General features: G+C 34.7%; 2 protein-coding genes across 4 annotated transcripts; one reads left to right on the top strand and one right to left on the bottom strand.

Moving 5' to 3' along the window:
- Nucleotides 1–1175: 1175 nt before the first annotated feature.
- LOC143203889 (serine/threonine-protein kinase meng-po) lies at nucleotides 1176–15580 on the top strand. 3 transcript variants are annotated; one of them, XM_076416201.1, is made up of 6 exons: nucleotides 1176–1566; nucleotides 5826–5913; nucleotides 13084–13345; nucleotides 13405–13687; nucleotides 13749–14003; nucleotides 14057–15580. In XM_076416201.1, exons 2-6 carry the CDS (start codon nucleotides 5845–5847, stop codon nucleotides 14910–14912), a joined length of 1725 nt encoding a protein of 574 aa, XP_076272316.1. In that variant the 5' UTR covers nucleotides 1176–1566; nucleotides 5826–5844; the 3' UTR covers nucleotides 14913–15580. The 3 variants fall into 3 exon arrangements, with proteins under 3 accessions (XP_076272316.1, XP_076272318.1, XP_076272317.1); XM_076416202.1 differs by having other exon boundaries at nucleotides 1444–1566; nucleotides 5781–5913; XM_076416203.1 differs by lacking the exon at nucleotides 5826–5913 and having other exon boundaries at nucleotides 1275–1566.
- On the bottom strand, nucleotides 5143–5791 carry LOC143203894 (cytochrome c oxidase subunit 4 isoform 1, mitochondrial-like). The gene has a single exon (XM_076416208.1). The coding sequence runs from the start codon at nucleotides 5729–5731 to the stop codon at nucleotides 5183–5185; it is 549 nt and encodes a 182-aa protein (XP_076272323.1). The 5' UTR covers nucleotides 5732–5791; the 3' UTR covers nucleotides 5143–5182.
- Nucleotides 15581–16291: the final 711 nt, after the last annotated feature.

Here is a 16291-nt window from a genome sequence, read left to right as displayed (position 1 = left end):
AACCAAAAGATATTACTCTTTGAAATGAAGATTCCAATAGATAATTTTTGGCGAATTTTAAAAAGGAAAAAATGTGTGGTGTTTAAGACGACGAACTTCTAAGTGAAAGCCATTGTTAGAATTCGATTGCTCGTTTCCTTTCCAGAAGTATCAATGCTGAAGGTCAGCGTATCTCAAGTGTGAAATATCTTAGAAAATGAAAAATATAATGTTGAATTCACTGATAATAAACCGTCCTCATACGAAGCGGATATCGTATCAAGATAATCTTAATGTTAGCTTTACTAGAAATCAAATTTACTAATTGTATAAAAACAGTGAATAGTTTTTTCAATATAAACAAAAGCCTTAAAGATATGCAGTTCTATGAGGGATATAGAGCATCCTTTCATGCACTGTTGGGTAGTATAGTATTTAGATGGTGTAAAGATATCCCTTGGAGAGGTCTAATCGAACTTCCAGACATTGCGTTTAAAAGAATACAATTTAAAGCATATAATAGAATCAAAGAAGACTTATTAGTTCAATTTGTGTATTTATATAAGACATGGATATTTCAGAATGGGACCAATATACCCAATAGTCACTTATGGCAAGATGATAATAAAAGTAATTAAAAGTTAATGGAAAAAGGTAAAACTTGGAAATACAATTGGTTAGGTCTTATTTGTCATAACATTTATTTATAATTCATTTCAAATATAATATTTTTCATGCTGAAAAGAAATCGACAAATGATGGAATCGTGAACAAATGTTAGATAGATTGGAAATTAACAGCTTAGTTATTCACTTGAATGGAACTTTCCTAATATGAGATTCTGATTCAATGCTGACAATTTCCAAGAGAGAAAGATGTATACAGGTAGTAACAGAACAAACTAAGAAGAAATAAATTGATATCAGAATGATTTTATAGCACTGTACTGAAGGAAACAGGAACTAACCGTAAAAGGTTAGATTAGACCTGCAGGAGAAACTACTACATAACAAAAACGCTCCTGGAACTGTAACTAATAGGTGGAGTGGAAAAGGGTTCGATGTCTGTATGAGACTACGAATGCAAGCAAGCCCAGTTATATACACATCAAATAATAATAAAAAACGCAGCTTCGATACGTTGCTTGATCAAAAAAAAATCTCGACACTAATTCCCGTGGAACTATTAATAAAATCCATGCGGCGATTTCGAGAAAATCGGCTGGGTCTCCTCCAGCATGGCCGAGGCGTTCCCGAGACCGACGTCGCGTCTGTTCCGACTCTCTCTCTCTCCGCATTTGTTCTAAAACAATCCGACGAAACCGACGTCTAAAAATACGCGCGCCTCTCTCGACCGTCGGTCCGTTTCTTGGCAATTTATTTATTTTGCCGCGGCCGATTTTTAGTCTAGCACCATTACCCGATACCGTTCCGGTTAAATTTAGACCGCGTCCGATCTTCCGCATCTTCTTCGCTCTCCATTGTTCCATCATCCGTCCCGTATATATCCGCAGAGTGAGTGAGTATCGGATATGGTGACGTACGAGCCGTTATCACCCGGATAACCAGAAAACAGTAAGAGTTAAAAGTAAGTTTCCAGTTCCGAGAAGACCAATAACCAGTCGTGGAGTAGTCAAACTCGGTTATTTATCACGTTACATAGTGAAAACAATCATTTGTTCCAACAATAGTTGTCGAAGTCCCACTTCGACTTCAATACCCGTATCGGATTGGCCTCCAGGTCCAGATACTCTCTAAACCAGTGCTCCCTGTGCTCCTGGCTGTTGTCGTAGTCCCATTTCGAGGCCAATGCCCATATCGGATTTGTCTCCAGATTCAGATACCATGTGAACTAGTGCTTTTTGTACTCCATGCTGAAGGTGTACGGCAAAATGTCGCTCTAGATCAGGGGTTCTCAACCTTTTCTTGGTCAGGGGCCACTTTTGTATTATTCTTGTTAGCAGGGACCACCATGTAGGTATAATAAAAATAAGCTGTTATAAGCAAACTGAAATTTTAATTAACGTTCCTTGTTTAATCGATTCTTACCTTGTTTCTAATTACCAACAAAGCAGAAAATCCTTAAATCACATAAATTTTCATTTTGGAATTCAATAAGTTCTTCTTGGATTTCTTCAGTAACTTCGCCAGCGTCCGTCCTAAAAGAGTTACGGATTAGTTTTTGATCAACTTTAGCTTCTTCGGTATATTTTGGGATTGAATTCATCAATCAACATTTGTATATAAACCTTGATGTTTTCTTGTATATTTGCTTTACTAACGTCATACTTTCTGTTTTTCAAAGGTGCTTTTAACGTCGCAAAAGTAGAATAAATATTTTCTTCAATTTTACATAACCACAACTGAAGTTCGCAAATAAAAGCGCGAAGTTTATCTTCAAAAATGAATATATTTGCGACGTTTTCTAATTGTTTTTTCCGGAATCTTGCAGCTGTATATTCATTTTATTTAAGTGTGTGAAAATATCCACAAGGTAAGCCAAATTCATCTGATATGCCGGATTAGTAAACTGTTTCAACAAATCCTTAATTTTTTTATCAGCCAGAATAATCTCAACCCCTGCTCTCAGTTCATATAATCTTCCCAACATATTACCTGTCGATAGCCGTCAGACTTCTGTATGAAAGAGAAGTTCCTCATGGTCAGAGTCCATTGAGTGCACCAATGTTTGAAAAGGCGTGTATTTTAAGTTCTGTTTTTGATAATATTTACGTCTTTTATGGCGATTATCAGTATATATGATTAATACATCCATGAAGAGACTTAGAAGCTAGTATCTGGCGATGTATATGGTGCTTTATTATTACCTTAGGATTTTTCTGTTTAACTAACATTGCCAGCCCGACAGGTGATTCAAATATTGCCAGCACATTATCCGTACAGAGGGCAACGAATTTATTCAAAATATTCCGATATTGTGATCATGAAGTCGATATCTTTTGATTAGCGTTGGGAACTATCGACTGAAAACAGTTGAAACAATCGATAGTCGCAAAAGAGTGGATAGTCAAAAAATCAGCGACTGAAAATTGTAATTACTATTTTCGGAAAGGACCGAGATAATTACTTGGAGCAGTTAATTTTTAATATGCTTATTTTCCAACGGTAGCATAAGCGAGAGAGCATATATATATATATATATATATATATATATATATATATATATATATATATATATATATATATTTCTTCACTTACTAACTTAAAAAAATGGAAAAAATAATTACTGAATACTAGTAAGATAATTTAATTTTTAAGGAAGTAGAATTACTTTTATATTTGAATGTTCTGTAGATCTATAAAGAGGAATGGATAATAGCCCCCATAAATCTTTTATCGTATTTTAATATGTTAATTGCTATTTTTAAATAACATAAATAATATATATAGATAATACATTAGAACTTAAACAAGACTAAAGATGTACGATAACCATAAATACTAAATAAAAATGTAAACATATACCTAATCATAGAAAAAAACGAATCTAATGACATAATCGAAAATGATCGCACAATAACTACTAGAGCCTTTTTATAACTATTCAAAAATATAATATACATGTTCAGCCTTTCTCCCGTGGTCCGATTTTGAAAAAACTTATTCCGAGGGGATAGATATTGCAAGTATAGCAGAATATATTAAAGGTAACTGATGGAATTTAAGTAATATCATTTTATGAGCTTGCCAAAAAACTAATGGGTTTTCTAAACGCCCAATAAGTGGCATTTCCAAATACTGCTTAATTTGTAAAGTTATTGTAGTACCTGGTGTAAATATTTCTTTCATTCTAGCTAGATTTTTATCAAAATGTCTTCAGATGTAATACATTATTCATTAGTATTTGTGTTTTGAATTTCGAGTTGTACTATATTTATATTTTTTGAAATTAGAATGGAATATAACGCTTTTGTGATAATTTCGTGTATCGCCTCAACATTATTTGTATTACCAAATACTGATCTTTTAAATCGAGGATTTCAGATAGCTGAAGTTGAGGATTCTCTTTCAAGATATTCTCAAACCATAGAATGTTTCGCTGAATTCATCATTCTACTGAAAAGTTATAAAATCATAAAAATATATTGTAAAAAATTTTATGTCTTACCTGCTAATAAAATAAGTCTTAACCAAAGAGTGTCATGGCCATCATTATTTTCTTGTATTTTCTAATAGCCAAGAAAATAAATTGTTGAATACTAATTTATTACAAATATTTAATATCAATATTGAATATAGTTTATCACCTCTTTATTGTTAATATTTTTTTACGAAATTTAACTGCTGCAAAGCTACTGCAAAAACTTCTTCGAATCATTTAAAATAAATGCAATTTCTGGACCTTTGGAATATAAATTTAGTTTTTAAAAATTTAGGAAAGAAGTTTTGACATTCAAAAGGCTTGAATAAAAATCCGGAAAGTTAGATGGAAACGAAAAGATCAATAAAAAAATTACCTATTATTGCTGTAAAAACAATCAAAAGACTACTACTATTTATCATTCACAACTTAAATCTTTTTGCCTTATTACATTAGCAATCTTGAAAAATAGCGTTCCAGAATGCCGCTATATTCATATACAATATATTGTTATTTACAAGCAAACTACCAAAAAAATCATAGAACTATATATATTACATATAATTGTATGTAAGCATAAATTCGGCACATTTTTAACCAGGTCGCAGCTAGGACGACAGAACCAAAATATTAAAAATCAGTCGAATGAAACTAGTAGAACCTAAAATAGTAATTGAAAGTATAGGACTGAAACAGTCTCTAGTGAAAATTACTAAAAACAGCCGAACCAAAAAATAGCGACTGAAACAGTCGATAACAAATAGTAATAAAATCAGTCGGACCAAAAATAGCGACTGAAAGCAGTCGATTGAAACAGTCTCTAGTAAAAAGTACTAAAAACAGCTGAACCAAAACAATAGCGACTGAAACAGTCGATAGTAAAAAGTAGTCAATTACTAGACAGTCGATAGTCAACTTTAGTTGATAGTTCCCAACGCTATTTTTGATGTTTTCCGTTCCATTGAAATCAATAATTCTTCTCTAATGATGTTGTAGTCGTCAACCATAACAGTTAAAAGTAAGCTTCTAGTTCCAAGAAGACAAACAACTAGTCGTGTGGGAATCAAACCCGTTTATTTATAACCTTACATAATGAACAAAATCATTTCTTCCAACAATCGTTGTCGTAGTCCCACTTCGACGCCAATCCCCGTATCGGATTGGCCTTCAGGTCTATGTACCGTCTAAACTGGTGCTCCCTGCATTCCTGACTGAAGCTGTCCGGTAACATGTCCTTGTAGATGGTCATTTTATAGATCAAAAACAGCCAAATACCCCCGGTGCAGAGAAACAAGATGTGCGCCAGCACGCTCTTCCACTGTCCCAGATGGGTGACCTGGAATTCCTCGAACGTCTGACAGAACGAGGCTCGGTACAACTCCTTCTTCTCCTCGCAACTCAGGTCGTTCCAATCTCCCTTCTCCTTCTCCCGCAGAGCTCCGATCTCCGGCGAAGGTTCCTTCCAACGGATCGCCGGGAACGGAAAGTCGTCCCTGTCGACGTACGACGGTTGCCCGTTGAAGCCGAATCCCACTATCTCCCTCCGACCGATGATGGATCGCTCGAAGTTCGATATGTACGCCTTCCGGATCCCCATCGTCGAAGCTCGCGTCCGAAGCGCGTTTCTCACGCAGCTCCGTAGAGAAAACATCACGAATGACACGAATGAACGTCAATCGGTTGTCATGGTTTTATTCTAGGTACTTATCACCGCAATAATCAACGGTTCTCGTTGTGTTCAACAGGTAATGGTGCGCAATAACTATGGGCAGTCGCTTGAAACAGACTCTGACGGCCAGCATTCACCGAATCCGGGAATTTGAACTAGAAAAAGTAAGTTGTTACAAGTGTGGTTACTAATTATAGGAAAACTGTTTCGGTTTTTCATACGATTTTGTTGGTTTTTGTTAAACCTCGGTGGGCATAATTAATTTTGAAGTTTGTTATTATAGTTCCGAATGTTTTTAATGAAGAAATCCCATCAATTTCCGGATATTTTGGAGAATTAAAATGCTACGCCGTGAGATTTGGCATTATACTAAAAAACTATTAGGCGTATAAATCAGTTTTAAGAGATTTTTTATTTAATTTGAAGCCTTATTGTGGAAAATCGGTACAATGTATTTTATTTAAAGTGTTGTCCATCGATACCCGCTAGTTTTCCCATCTTTCGGACAATTCGTGAATTCCTTATCGGAAGAACAATGTAACGGGTCAATTAAAAAGTCCCCGGCCTACCATAGTAAAACATATTTTTTTGGCAAAATTAGTTTTTTTATTCAACATAATTCCCATCAAGAGTGATAAACTGATTGTAGCGACCCTCCAACTTTTCGATACCATTTTTGTAGAAAATTTCTTCAGAGCGAGCATTCTTTTGAGATCCGAGAACAGGAAATAGTCGCTGGTGGCCAGATCTAGAGAATACGGTGGATAAGTAAGCGATTCGAAGCCAAATTCATGGATTTTTGACACTGTGCATTGTCTTGGTGAAGCAGTACTTTCGTTTCCTTCAAATGCGGTTGTTTTCGAGGAATCGAGCTATTTTTCAGTATCCTCTTAATCTGTTCAGACAGGCCTCGACCCATATATCGGAACAAGTAGTAGTCAGAAGGAACAAGGTGTGCAGTATACGCCGGGTGGAACAGCAATTTCCAATTTAATATTTCCGAATATGTTTTCAGCAGTTTTGCAACATGTGGTTCATATTCCGGCCATTTCTCGCACAGTGCTCACCTCAAACGCACCAATTATAGTCAATAGCAAAGCTCCCAAATCCTGCTCTTATTCACTGCTATTATCCTGCTAACATTCACATGATGAAATCGATGGAGCATGATTGACATAAGCTTCACACAGCTTTTGGTGGTCTTCAACTGCCTTTTTCTTTACAAATATACACAATACCATTAACACACTGTAGCATAATATGTTGTAAATCCTTTTAAATTAATTTGTAGGCCTGACAGCAAGGCGTTTTTGTTAATATTCAATTAGTTCATTCAATATTCTGGCCATTGGAATAAGTATTTCTAATGATAACTAATATACAATATGGGGCGAAAGTCCCACTAAGATTTTGATTGCCTATAACTTTGCTCAAAGAGAAGATAAGTAAGTTTGGGTTTCACAAAAAGTTTATTTGGTCTTTACATATTTTTTTCGTTATTATATTGAAAAATCGTATCAGCTTAATGGTGACCGCGATTCGCTATGCAATGTTCGGTTCTTTTTAAGATATTTTTCATGACATCCTGCAACATCTGAGGCTGAATTTCTTCAGTTTCGTAACGAATATTGTCTTTAAGATGTTGAATCGCTAGGGGCTTATTCACAGAAATTTTGGATTAAAAAACCCATAAGAAAAAAGTCTGGTGCTGTTAAATCCAGAGATCTGTCTGGCCAGACATCAGAGAATCACCACAGAATCGAGACTTCGCGAAATTAGTCTTCGCGGAAAAATGTGATTCAATAATTGAATTGTTGAATGATCTGTATGTTCTGTGGTCCCATCTTACTGAAACCATATGTCCTCGAGTCCTTGTTCTTCCATTTCAGGAACATGTGATAACATGGATGAACAAGAAAATTTCGAATCGTGTCTTGGTACCGTTCAGCAGTAATAGTAACTGCAACACCTTGATCATTTTCAAAAAAGTAGGGACCAATGATGTTTTCAGCATGAATACCATACCATAGAGTTGTTTCTAGTGGATGCAATGATGTTTCATGAACTAATTGAGGATTCTGTGTTCACCAAAACCGAATGTTCTGTTTATTGACACTGCGAAGAAGTTTTTTCATATTTGATGTCATATGCTTCATCGCTCATTATCAATTTAGATAAAAAATCTTCGATTTCACCAGACAGCCTTAGGATTGTATTACTGTACTCAACTCGTTGATCAGGATATCCCGGTAGCAACTTTTGGACTAATTGAATTTTGTACAAGAACATTTTCAAATCAGTTTTCAAAATTCGCCTTAACTGCGTGCAGAACTATGTAACCGGATGGTTCTGGAGACTCCTGTAACACTGTTGCGTACCAGAGCCACATTTTCTGCGTTACGAGACGTCCGTTATCTTCCAGATCGGGGCTTGTCTGCTGTGGTACTGTTCTAAATATAAAATTTTAATAGCTTTAACATTTCAGTTGAAGAACTTAAAATCAATCTGGTCAGTGTACGACAATCTAGTAGATTTTGGAGAATAGGCTTCATTCGAAAATTACAGCTTACAATGCTTCCCATAAAGCTTAAACAAATATAGTAAACTTACATGTTATATTAAGAATCAGAGGATAACCAATTTTAACATTTTTAAAACTTGTACGAACAAAAGAATTGCTCATTTTGGTGGACGCCAACAATTTTGTTTGAACGTGCTTTAAATTTGTATTATTTTAGATATCTTTTAATACAAAGAAGCGGAAACCTAACTGAATAATACCGTCAACCCTCAACATAAAAAAAAACCTTTTTCCAAAGAGTTTCTTTCCGTTCTTTGTTCCCTAAAATGTATTTTTATCTTGGATCATGCACAGGATTGTCTTCCTTTTTATTGTTGTCGTAATTGAGCTTGATATATATTTGCCGATCTATTTCCGACACTTTTATAGTGCATCGCAAAACGATAGGTTACAGTCGTCCACAAAATTTGAACGGTAACAATTTCGGCGTTTTTAATGTTGCATAACGTCGTTACGGGTAAATTTGGATCTCGCGGAAGATATTTATGATGGTTTCTATGGAAGACTAGGAACTAGGCGTCCCCACTTACTATTCCATTTTCAATTTTATTTTAGCTTCTTGTTTACAATTAAATGTAAAAAATTGCAATTCTAGGTATTCTTGTTGAATGTTTAGTTTAAAGATATCTATTTAGTACCGAAAAAGGTAGTAATAGAAATAAAATAACGAATTAACTACTACGGAAAGAAAAATAATTTTATATATATAGAAATTTCATATTGACAAGATTAATATATTTGGCTGCCACTTGGCGAAGGCGTAAGGTAAGTCGGACTGTAACTGTAAATTATAGTGAAATTATTTACGTCATTAAAAAATATCAGTCGCATGTAGTAATTCTAAAACATAAAAATTTAATACTGAATTTATCTAAAATTAAATACACCTAAACCATATATAATATATATATATATAAGGTCCCTACAAAAATGCTTGTGTTAAAATGTATATACTTGTAGTTAGAATCGTCCTTGCTAACATTTTTTGTTTCATAAAAAGTATTGCTGATTGTTCGTTTGTTGAATTCCTGTCATTTGGAGATTTTATCACATTTTATTTTTAAGGTCTTCATTTCTATATTTATAATAATTAAGATATAATAACAGACAAAGAATTAATGAACTTGATAAAACGTCTTTAAGTGATAATGAAATAGCGATGTACTAATTGATATATGATAACAAATAGAAAAAGCAATAATCAGATGCCAAATCTGGTGAGTAAACTGGATACGTTATAGCTTCTAGTTGTAATTACAATAGTTTATCCTTCACGTCTGTTGGATCATCTGCAATGCCATTGCAATGATCATATGCGATGTTGTCATATGCAAAATGGCTCAACGTAGCCCAAAATCCAGGCATAACTAATAAATCAATAACTTTTAGGCAATATTCAATTGTAATCATTAAAATAATTGCATTCAATAGTGATATTATACATTCATACCATCGATCTTCATGCTATTCTTGTCTGCATGCTATTCCAGCCAGTAGTACTGGACTGTGTGATGGGTGGCAAAGTAATTGTATTAATTCTTGGAAAGTTATTTCACTAAAACCATAATGACTTATAAACTAATCACCAGATTGTTATCAGAGAGTATTATATAGAGTATTAACTCAATACAAATAATTTCAGAATTATTTTGCGTGGTCTCAGCAGGAAGGTGCTGAGAACATCGAACTTCAACGCATCACGTGACCAACATCTGACATCATATTCTACTGACCAATTAAATTTCAAATAAAACCAAAATGTAATTTTCCAAAACCATTTATTAATATAAAATTCTATATAAATACAAATATTTTACGATATCAAAAAGCTATAATAAAAGTACATAATGAATATATAATGTATATAAATAAAAAATAATTGAATGTGAATAAAAAAATGGCTGCAATCTAATTGAAAACATAATATATCTCGTGGCAAATATAATCAAAATTTTCTATAACCATTTCTCGCGTTTTCATATTTCTTTAGTGCTATCAATTCAAATAAGATGTATTAAAGTTTTGTTCCTTCATACTGAAAGCGGATCAGCACGGCTGAAAGTCTGTGTCTGTTAATAGTTTACTTACTTGTTCAATACAAAAATGTTTTGTGAGAAGATATAATTATTTTTACAATATTATTATGAAAATTTTGGAACGGATAATTAAAACTGTGCAATTGTATGATATGCGACAGAATGAAGAAAAGTAAATACTTTGTGTGGCTCTTGTAGTACAGTTTTTGAGACAGTATTGCTCGAGTGAGTGTTGAGTTTTGCTGTCACTGGTCGTAGTTGGCAACAAAAAATGAAAATGTATGATATATGCTATCAAAATCTGATATAAGAGAAAAGAGATATATCAAAATTACTACTGTGCTCTTATTGGTGATGGATTATTGGTAAAATAGAGGACTTAAAAAGACAGCTTAAGCATATATTATTAACAATATAGTAAAACAGGTATGATAATCTTTTGTCTATAAAATCAAGCTCATCTTGTTAGACTACAAATTGTATTATGTACATTAATATCCTTCTCGAAAAGGTTATATCGGTTAAGGAGGCTTAAACCAAAATATTAAATATAAGTATCTTGACCAATATATATTTGTTTCAAGTAAATGAACCCCTTCAAATGAATTAAGTTTTTAATTGATGGCACTTTACAAACAACTTTTTAAAGGGTAACAAAATCTTTTCATGTAGTATAATCACATTTACCTTCAATGTCATATAATAATAATATATATGAACACAAATGCTTTATATAAATAATTGTATTCGTACCAGGTAAAAGCAATGCTAAGTCACACACACACACACATCCTTAATCTAGCTAACTTGAGTTGTTTCTTCCAAGGAAAACTATGTATGGTTTTTTATTTCCGTACATAAAGTGGACACACAACAGTTTTGGAGATGAAGATACATTATAATTGAATAATAATGATGAGCAATTATAAAAAATTATAGAAATGAGCCAATCAAATGCCCTTGTAGGCCAATTCAAATGAACGAATCAAAAAGTGGTCTCAGAGCTAGCATTGAATGGACCACGCAAAACATTTCCTCGGTTTCGCCTATTTCAGTAAAACCTCTATATATACTCTATGACTGTTATAACATATTGAGTTCTTCATTCGAATTTTTCAACGGACATTGATAAACTCCAGTAGTTACGGATTCATTCAGATTTCTTGTCAGTCATTCAGTACAAGAAACATGTATATATGGTTTTTGTTGCAATATCGATGTTTTTTCGGGACTAGCCCAAGATATTTCAATTTTTAATTAAATAGGTATAATAATAATAATAATAAATAGGTATAATAATTATTTAGTTGCTTAGTAAATACCTTTAAAATGAAAGGCTCTCCAATAACATTATGAAGCCCATATACATCAAACATTTAGTATTAATGAATACAACAATCCATATATCTAATAATATCAGTTATTCAGTGTATACAAACGCTCCTTTTGTTATTACGAGCTAAATCCCGGATAAAACAGTTACTGCAAACATCTACCGACGTAAATCGTCGAAATTCTACCACACTCGGCGTACTTACCAGGCATAGTGCCTTTTGATTATCATTTGTTCGAATAGATACAGGATGACTTAACTGACACACATTTTCGCTAATCTAAAGATGTGGGAAAATAGGTTCATAATTAGATCGCTGTCACACCAACGTCGTTCTCTCGATATAGTATCGCCATGATACCAGAAAGATAGGAAATATGGACGACAGAAAAAATAATATAAACATACATGGTGAAACATCATCGATGAAGAGGAATAATTGGCGAAACCTAAAGTTAACTGACAAAGACCGACGAACATTAAAAAGGATTGTGACCAGACAACACAAAACTACCACCACAACAGCGACAGCAAAACTCAACACTCACTCGAGCAATACTGTTTTAACAAAAACTGTACTGCAAGAGCCACACAAAGCTGACGTTTCTGGAAGGTCTACGATTACGAAACTCTTTATAACGAAATAGTCAAACAATCAAATAACTTAAAACTTGTTTTATGTATAGAGAACCCTTAAAAGAAGTCTACCATCTGGACTGCCTGCTTTCTACAGTCAATCGTAGGGGAGGTTCCCTTCTCTTCTCATTCACATACTGGCTTACTGCAAATGTATATCTCCACATCCCCAATGATGAAGTTCTTACTCTATAATGCCATATTCCAAGATGATAGTCTTGGAGCAGTCTTTGTAGAGCATCAGAATATCATTAAACAGCTTCACTGGTCACAACAATTGCCAGACCTCCACATAATTGAACCGTTTTTGTGAGTTTTGGAGCAGAGAATGAAGAGTAGTTTTCCATCTCCAACATCATTGAAGCAATTGGCAGATGTTTTGGTGCATGTATAGGACAACATTCCTTCAGATAATATTCAGACACCCTACCAATCTATTCCGCGCAGAATTGCACCTACTTTAAAAACAAATGGTGACTGGACACCTTTTGGTGTCACACTATTTTGTCCATTCCCTCTAGTTGTAGAAAACGATTGAAATTTTGATTAATATATATTCTACTAACTTCTCTCAATAAATGTTTTTTCGAATAAAAAGATGATCAGAATACAAGCAAGTATTTAATGTATCTTCCCTCAAGTAGTCTTGTTTTCATTACAGTTTGGGCACTTGGTTTTCTTATCTATAGTAATTCTTCTACAGTGATAAATTCATCTCTAATGATCTCTTTTTTTAATGATTTTTTAGGTTAATTTGATCGACGAGTTCGACATCTTGCAAATAGTCGGCGAGGGATGGTTCGGTAAAATCCTCCTGGTGGAGCACAAGGCCACCGACGCGGAGATGGTGTTAAAGGCCCTACCCAAACCCTACACCTCCCTGAAGGATTTCTACCGCGAATTCCATTACGGTCTCCACTTGGGCGTGCACAGGAACATCATCACCGCCTACGACGTGGCATTTGAAACCGCTGGTTTCTATGTATTCTCCCAGGAATATGCTCCCTTGGGTGGGTACTCAATACTAGTAGAGGGAAGTTTTTTGTTAACATTATATCTTCTATTCTAGGCGATTTAACGTCGAACGTGTCGGAGAGGGGAATTGGAGAACTGCACACCAAACGCGTGGCCAAACAACTAGCCTCCGCCTTGGAGCACATGCACAGTCGAGACCTGGTGCATCGAGACGTGAAACTGGACAATATCTTAGTGTTCAAATCGGACTTCTCCCGCATAAAACTGTGCGATTTCGGCGAAACCCGTCGTGTCGGGTCGGTGGTGCTTCGTAGAAACGAATGGCTGCCGTATGCCGCTCCCGAAATTTTGGAAATCGCCACCGATGGTAATTACAAGTACGTCATCCATTTCTCGTACCTCTCAACTCTCCATTCTTCTCCAAATATCCTTTTCTAGGTGCAACACTTCGCACGACGTCTGGCAGTTTGGTATCGTCATCTTCGTGTGCCTCACTGGTTGTCTGCCTTGGCAAAAAGCCGCTCAAGACGATCCCAGATACGTGAAGTACACCGTCTGGCAGAATAGCACCCTACCCATCAAAAGACAACCGAAACTCTTCAAGTTGGTCTCCTCCAAGGCTCAGAGATTTTTTAAAAAGTTTCTGGAACCCAAGCCTGAAAAGAGGCCAATTAACTTATCCGACGTCTCCAGGTACGTAACACTTGAATCATCATTCTCCACTATTCAACTTTACCTTATCCTAGACACCTCGACGACAGATGGATGTCTAAGGGTATGGACAAGACAAGTGAAACCCCACAAGAAGACGAAGGTCTTTGTCCGTCTATGTACAGCTTTCATAGTTCGCCCGAAGAAAAGAACAAGCTCCTGTTTACATTAACCCAATATGGATTGGAAACCACGGTAGATAGAAACGCTAAAAAGGACAGAATACGACAATGGATACAGAGTAGTGTCATAGAAGAGGAAGGTGAGGAGGAAGTAGAACTAAGCGACGAAGAACATATAAAGATACAGGATAACCAAAATGGACCCATGGGTGAAAGAATGCAACAAAGAGGTCCCATCGCTGAACACAGGGTACGGCGCAGGGCGAGCCAGAGTTCGTTGCAAAGACGTGAACGCAGGATGTCGCTAGTGAAGAAACAGGAACAAGTTTACAAGCCACCAGTTGATCCACGAATACCATTGGAAGCTCAGAAGAAAGACATACAGGTCATCGAACGCCAAGTGGCTGTTGCGGAAGAAAGTACCACCACGACAGGCAGTGGGTCCTCGACGGAAGAAACAGCCAAAAGTGTTCGGTCCATGTTACCTTTCCAAAACATCACCTTACCCAAAACGGCTAACGGCCACTTGGCGAAGGAGCCGAGTGATCCTGAGACAATCACAAAGCCAAACACCATAGACCGCAAGGAAATCGTAAGTGCTCTTCCATTCAAAAACGTTAAAATATTCAGCGAGAGTCCTACCACTTCTTCGGGGAGTACGCGAAGCAGCGACAGTTCCTTAGTCAAGAACAAAATCAACGTACAATATGCTCAAAATCAAATGTCTTTACACCATACACGAGAGGTGCGCAGAAGATCGAAGAACTGACCTTTATTTCGATAACTCTTTAAGTTATACAAGCATTTCCTATCAGCTTCACAAAGGGGGATAGTTATTTATTTTTAACTTCCTGATAAGAGTTGATATATGAACTGCACAAATAGTTTAATTGTTCAAACCTGAAAATTTAGATTTATTTAATCGTCAAAGACACTCTTTGCATTATTACAATCTGTTTCCTCCGCTATTATCGGATCCTGATCCTAACTAAAGTGTGACCATCATTGTTATACCTTTCTGGAAGAAATTATTACTGAATCCTCATCAAAAGATTTTCAGATATAGTCGGAGTTTTAGAAGAACTACGTTATCAAGATTTATATATTGAATACCAACTTGGCGAAGGTGCTAGGTAAATTAATATTCCTCTTTTAAGAAACATCATTCTTCTGTGATAAATCTAGAATGAAAATTCCCATTTTATATCCTGTTTGTCTAGAATAAATTACGCCTAAGACCATGTACAATATATACAGGTAATCCCAGAACTGAAAATTAATATATAATTTTGCTAAAATGTATTGTAATACACTACATAAATTATTTATCATTATTTTTAATTATATCGTTTTTATCAACAGTCTTGTAAAAAGACCACGATAATAGTTATTTGTTTTTGGAGCCCTATTTATAGTTAATAAAGAACTACAGAATAACTTTGTTGTCTTTAACTAATTTATGCTGTTAACCAATTATATGATAGTTGATTTTTTAGGTTTTTAATTATAAACACACATCATTTAACATCATCTCTTACCCCCTATATTATAGTCATATTCTTCATAACATATGTGCATTGTAATATGATTATATATAACAAGGAAAACATTTATTACAACAAACAATTTTGAAACTTTCGTTTTAGTTAATATTGTACTTAAATTATATTTAATAATTGATTAAAGAAAGATTATTTCCATCACCAATACAGGTACGGTACTCTTGGAATAATCAAAATAAGATTCTGTAATGAAAGTGTATCTGATGAAAGCACCTGTTGATTTAAGAAAGTACGAACACCAACCTTTTATCAAATTGATGAAACTTTAATGGTTATAATTATGTTATTTACAATATCGAAAGAACAACTTTTCAATAATTTATTAACCTATTCTAGATATTGAATTTGGCTTTCTAGTATGTGTTTTGATTAGTGTCCATTGTTGACAAATTGGCGTGTGTCGTTTGTAATTTTATTAACTCGATTAATAACTACTTAAAAGAAAAATAACTTTAAATATAACGAATATATCTTTGATTTTTTAGGTTAATTTGGTAGATTCTTTCGATATTTTATAAAAAGTCGGGAAGGGACTAATCCGAAGGAAATGTGTTAATTGTCGGTAAATTGGCGAATGCGCCGGAAT

Source organism: Rhynchophorus ferrugineus, unplaced genomic scaffold (assembly GCF_030347505.1).
Source record: "Rhynchophorus ferrugineus isolate W39M unplaced genomic scaffold, kcgeb_rfMv2 rfM10, whole genome shotgun sequence".
In the NCBI taxonomy this organism is placed as follows: domain Eukaryota; kingdom Metazoa; phylum Arthropoda; class Insecta; order Coleoptera; family Curculionidae; genus Rhynchophorus; species Rhynchophorus ferrugineus.
This window is presented reverse-complemented; position numbering and strand designations above follow the sequence as displayed.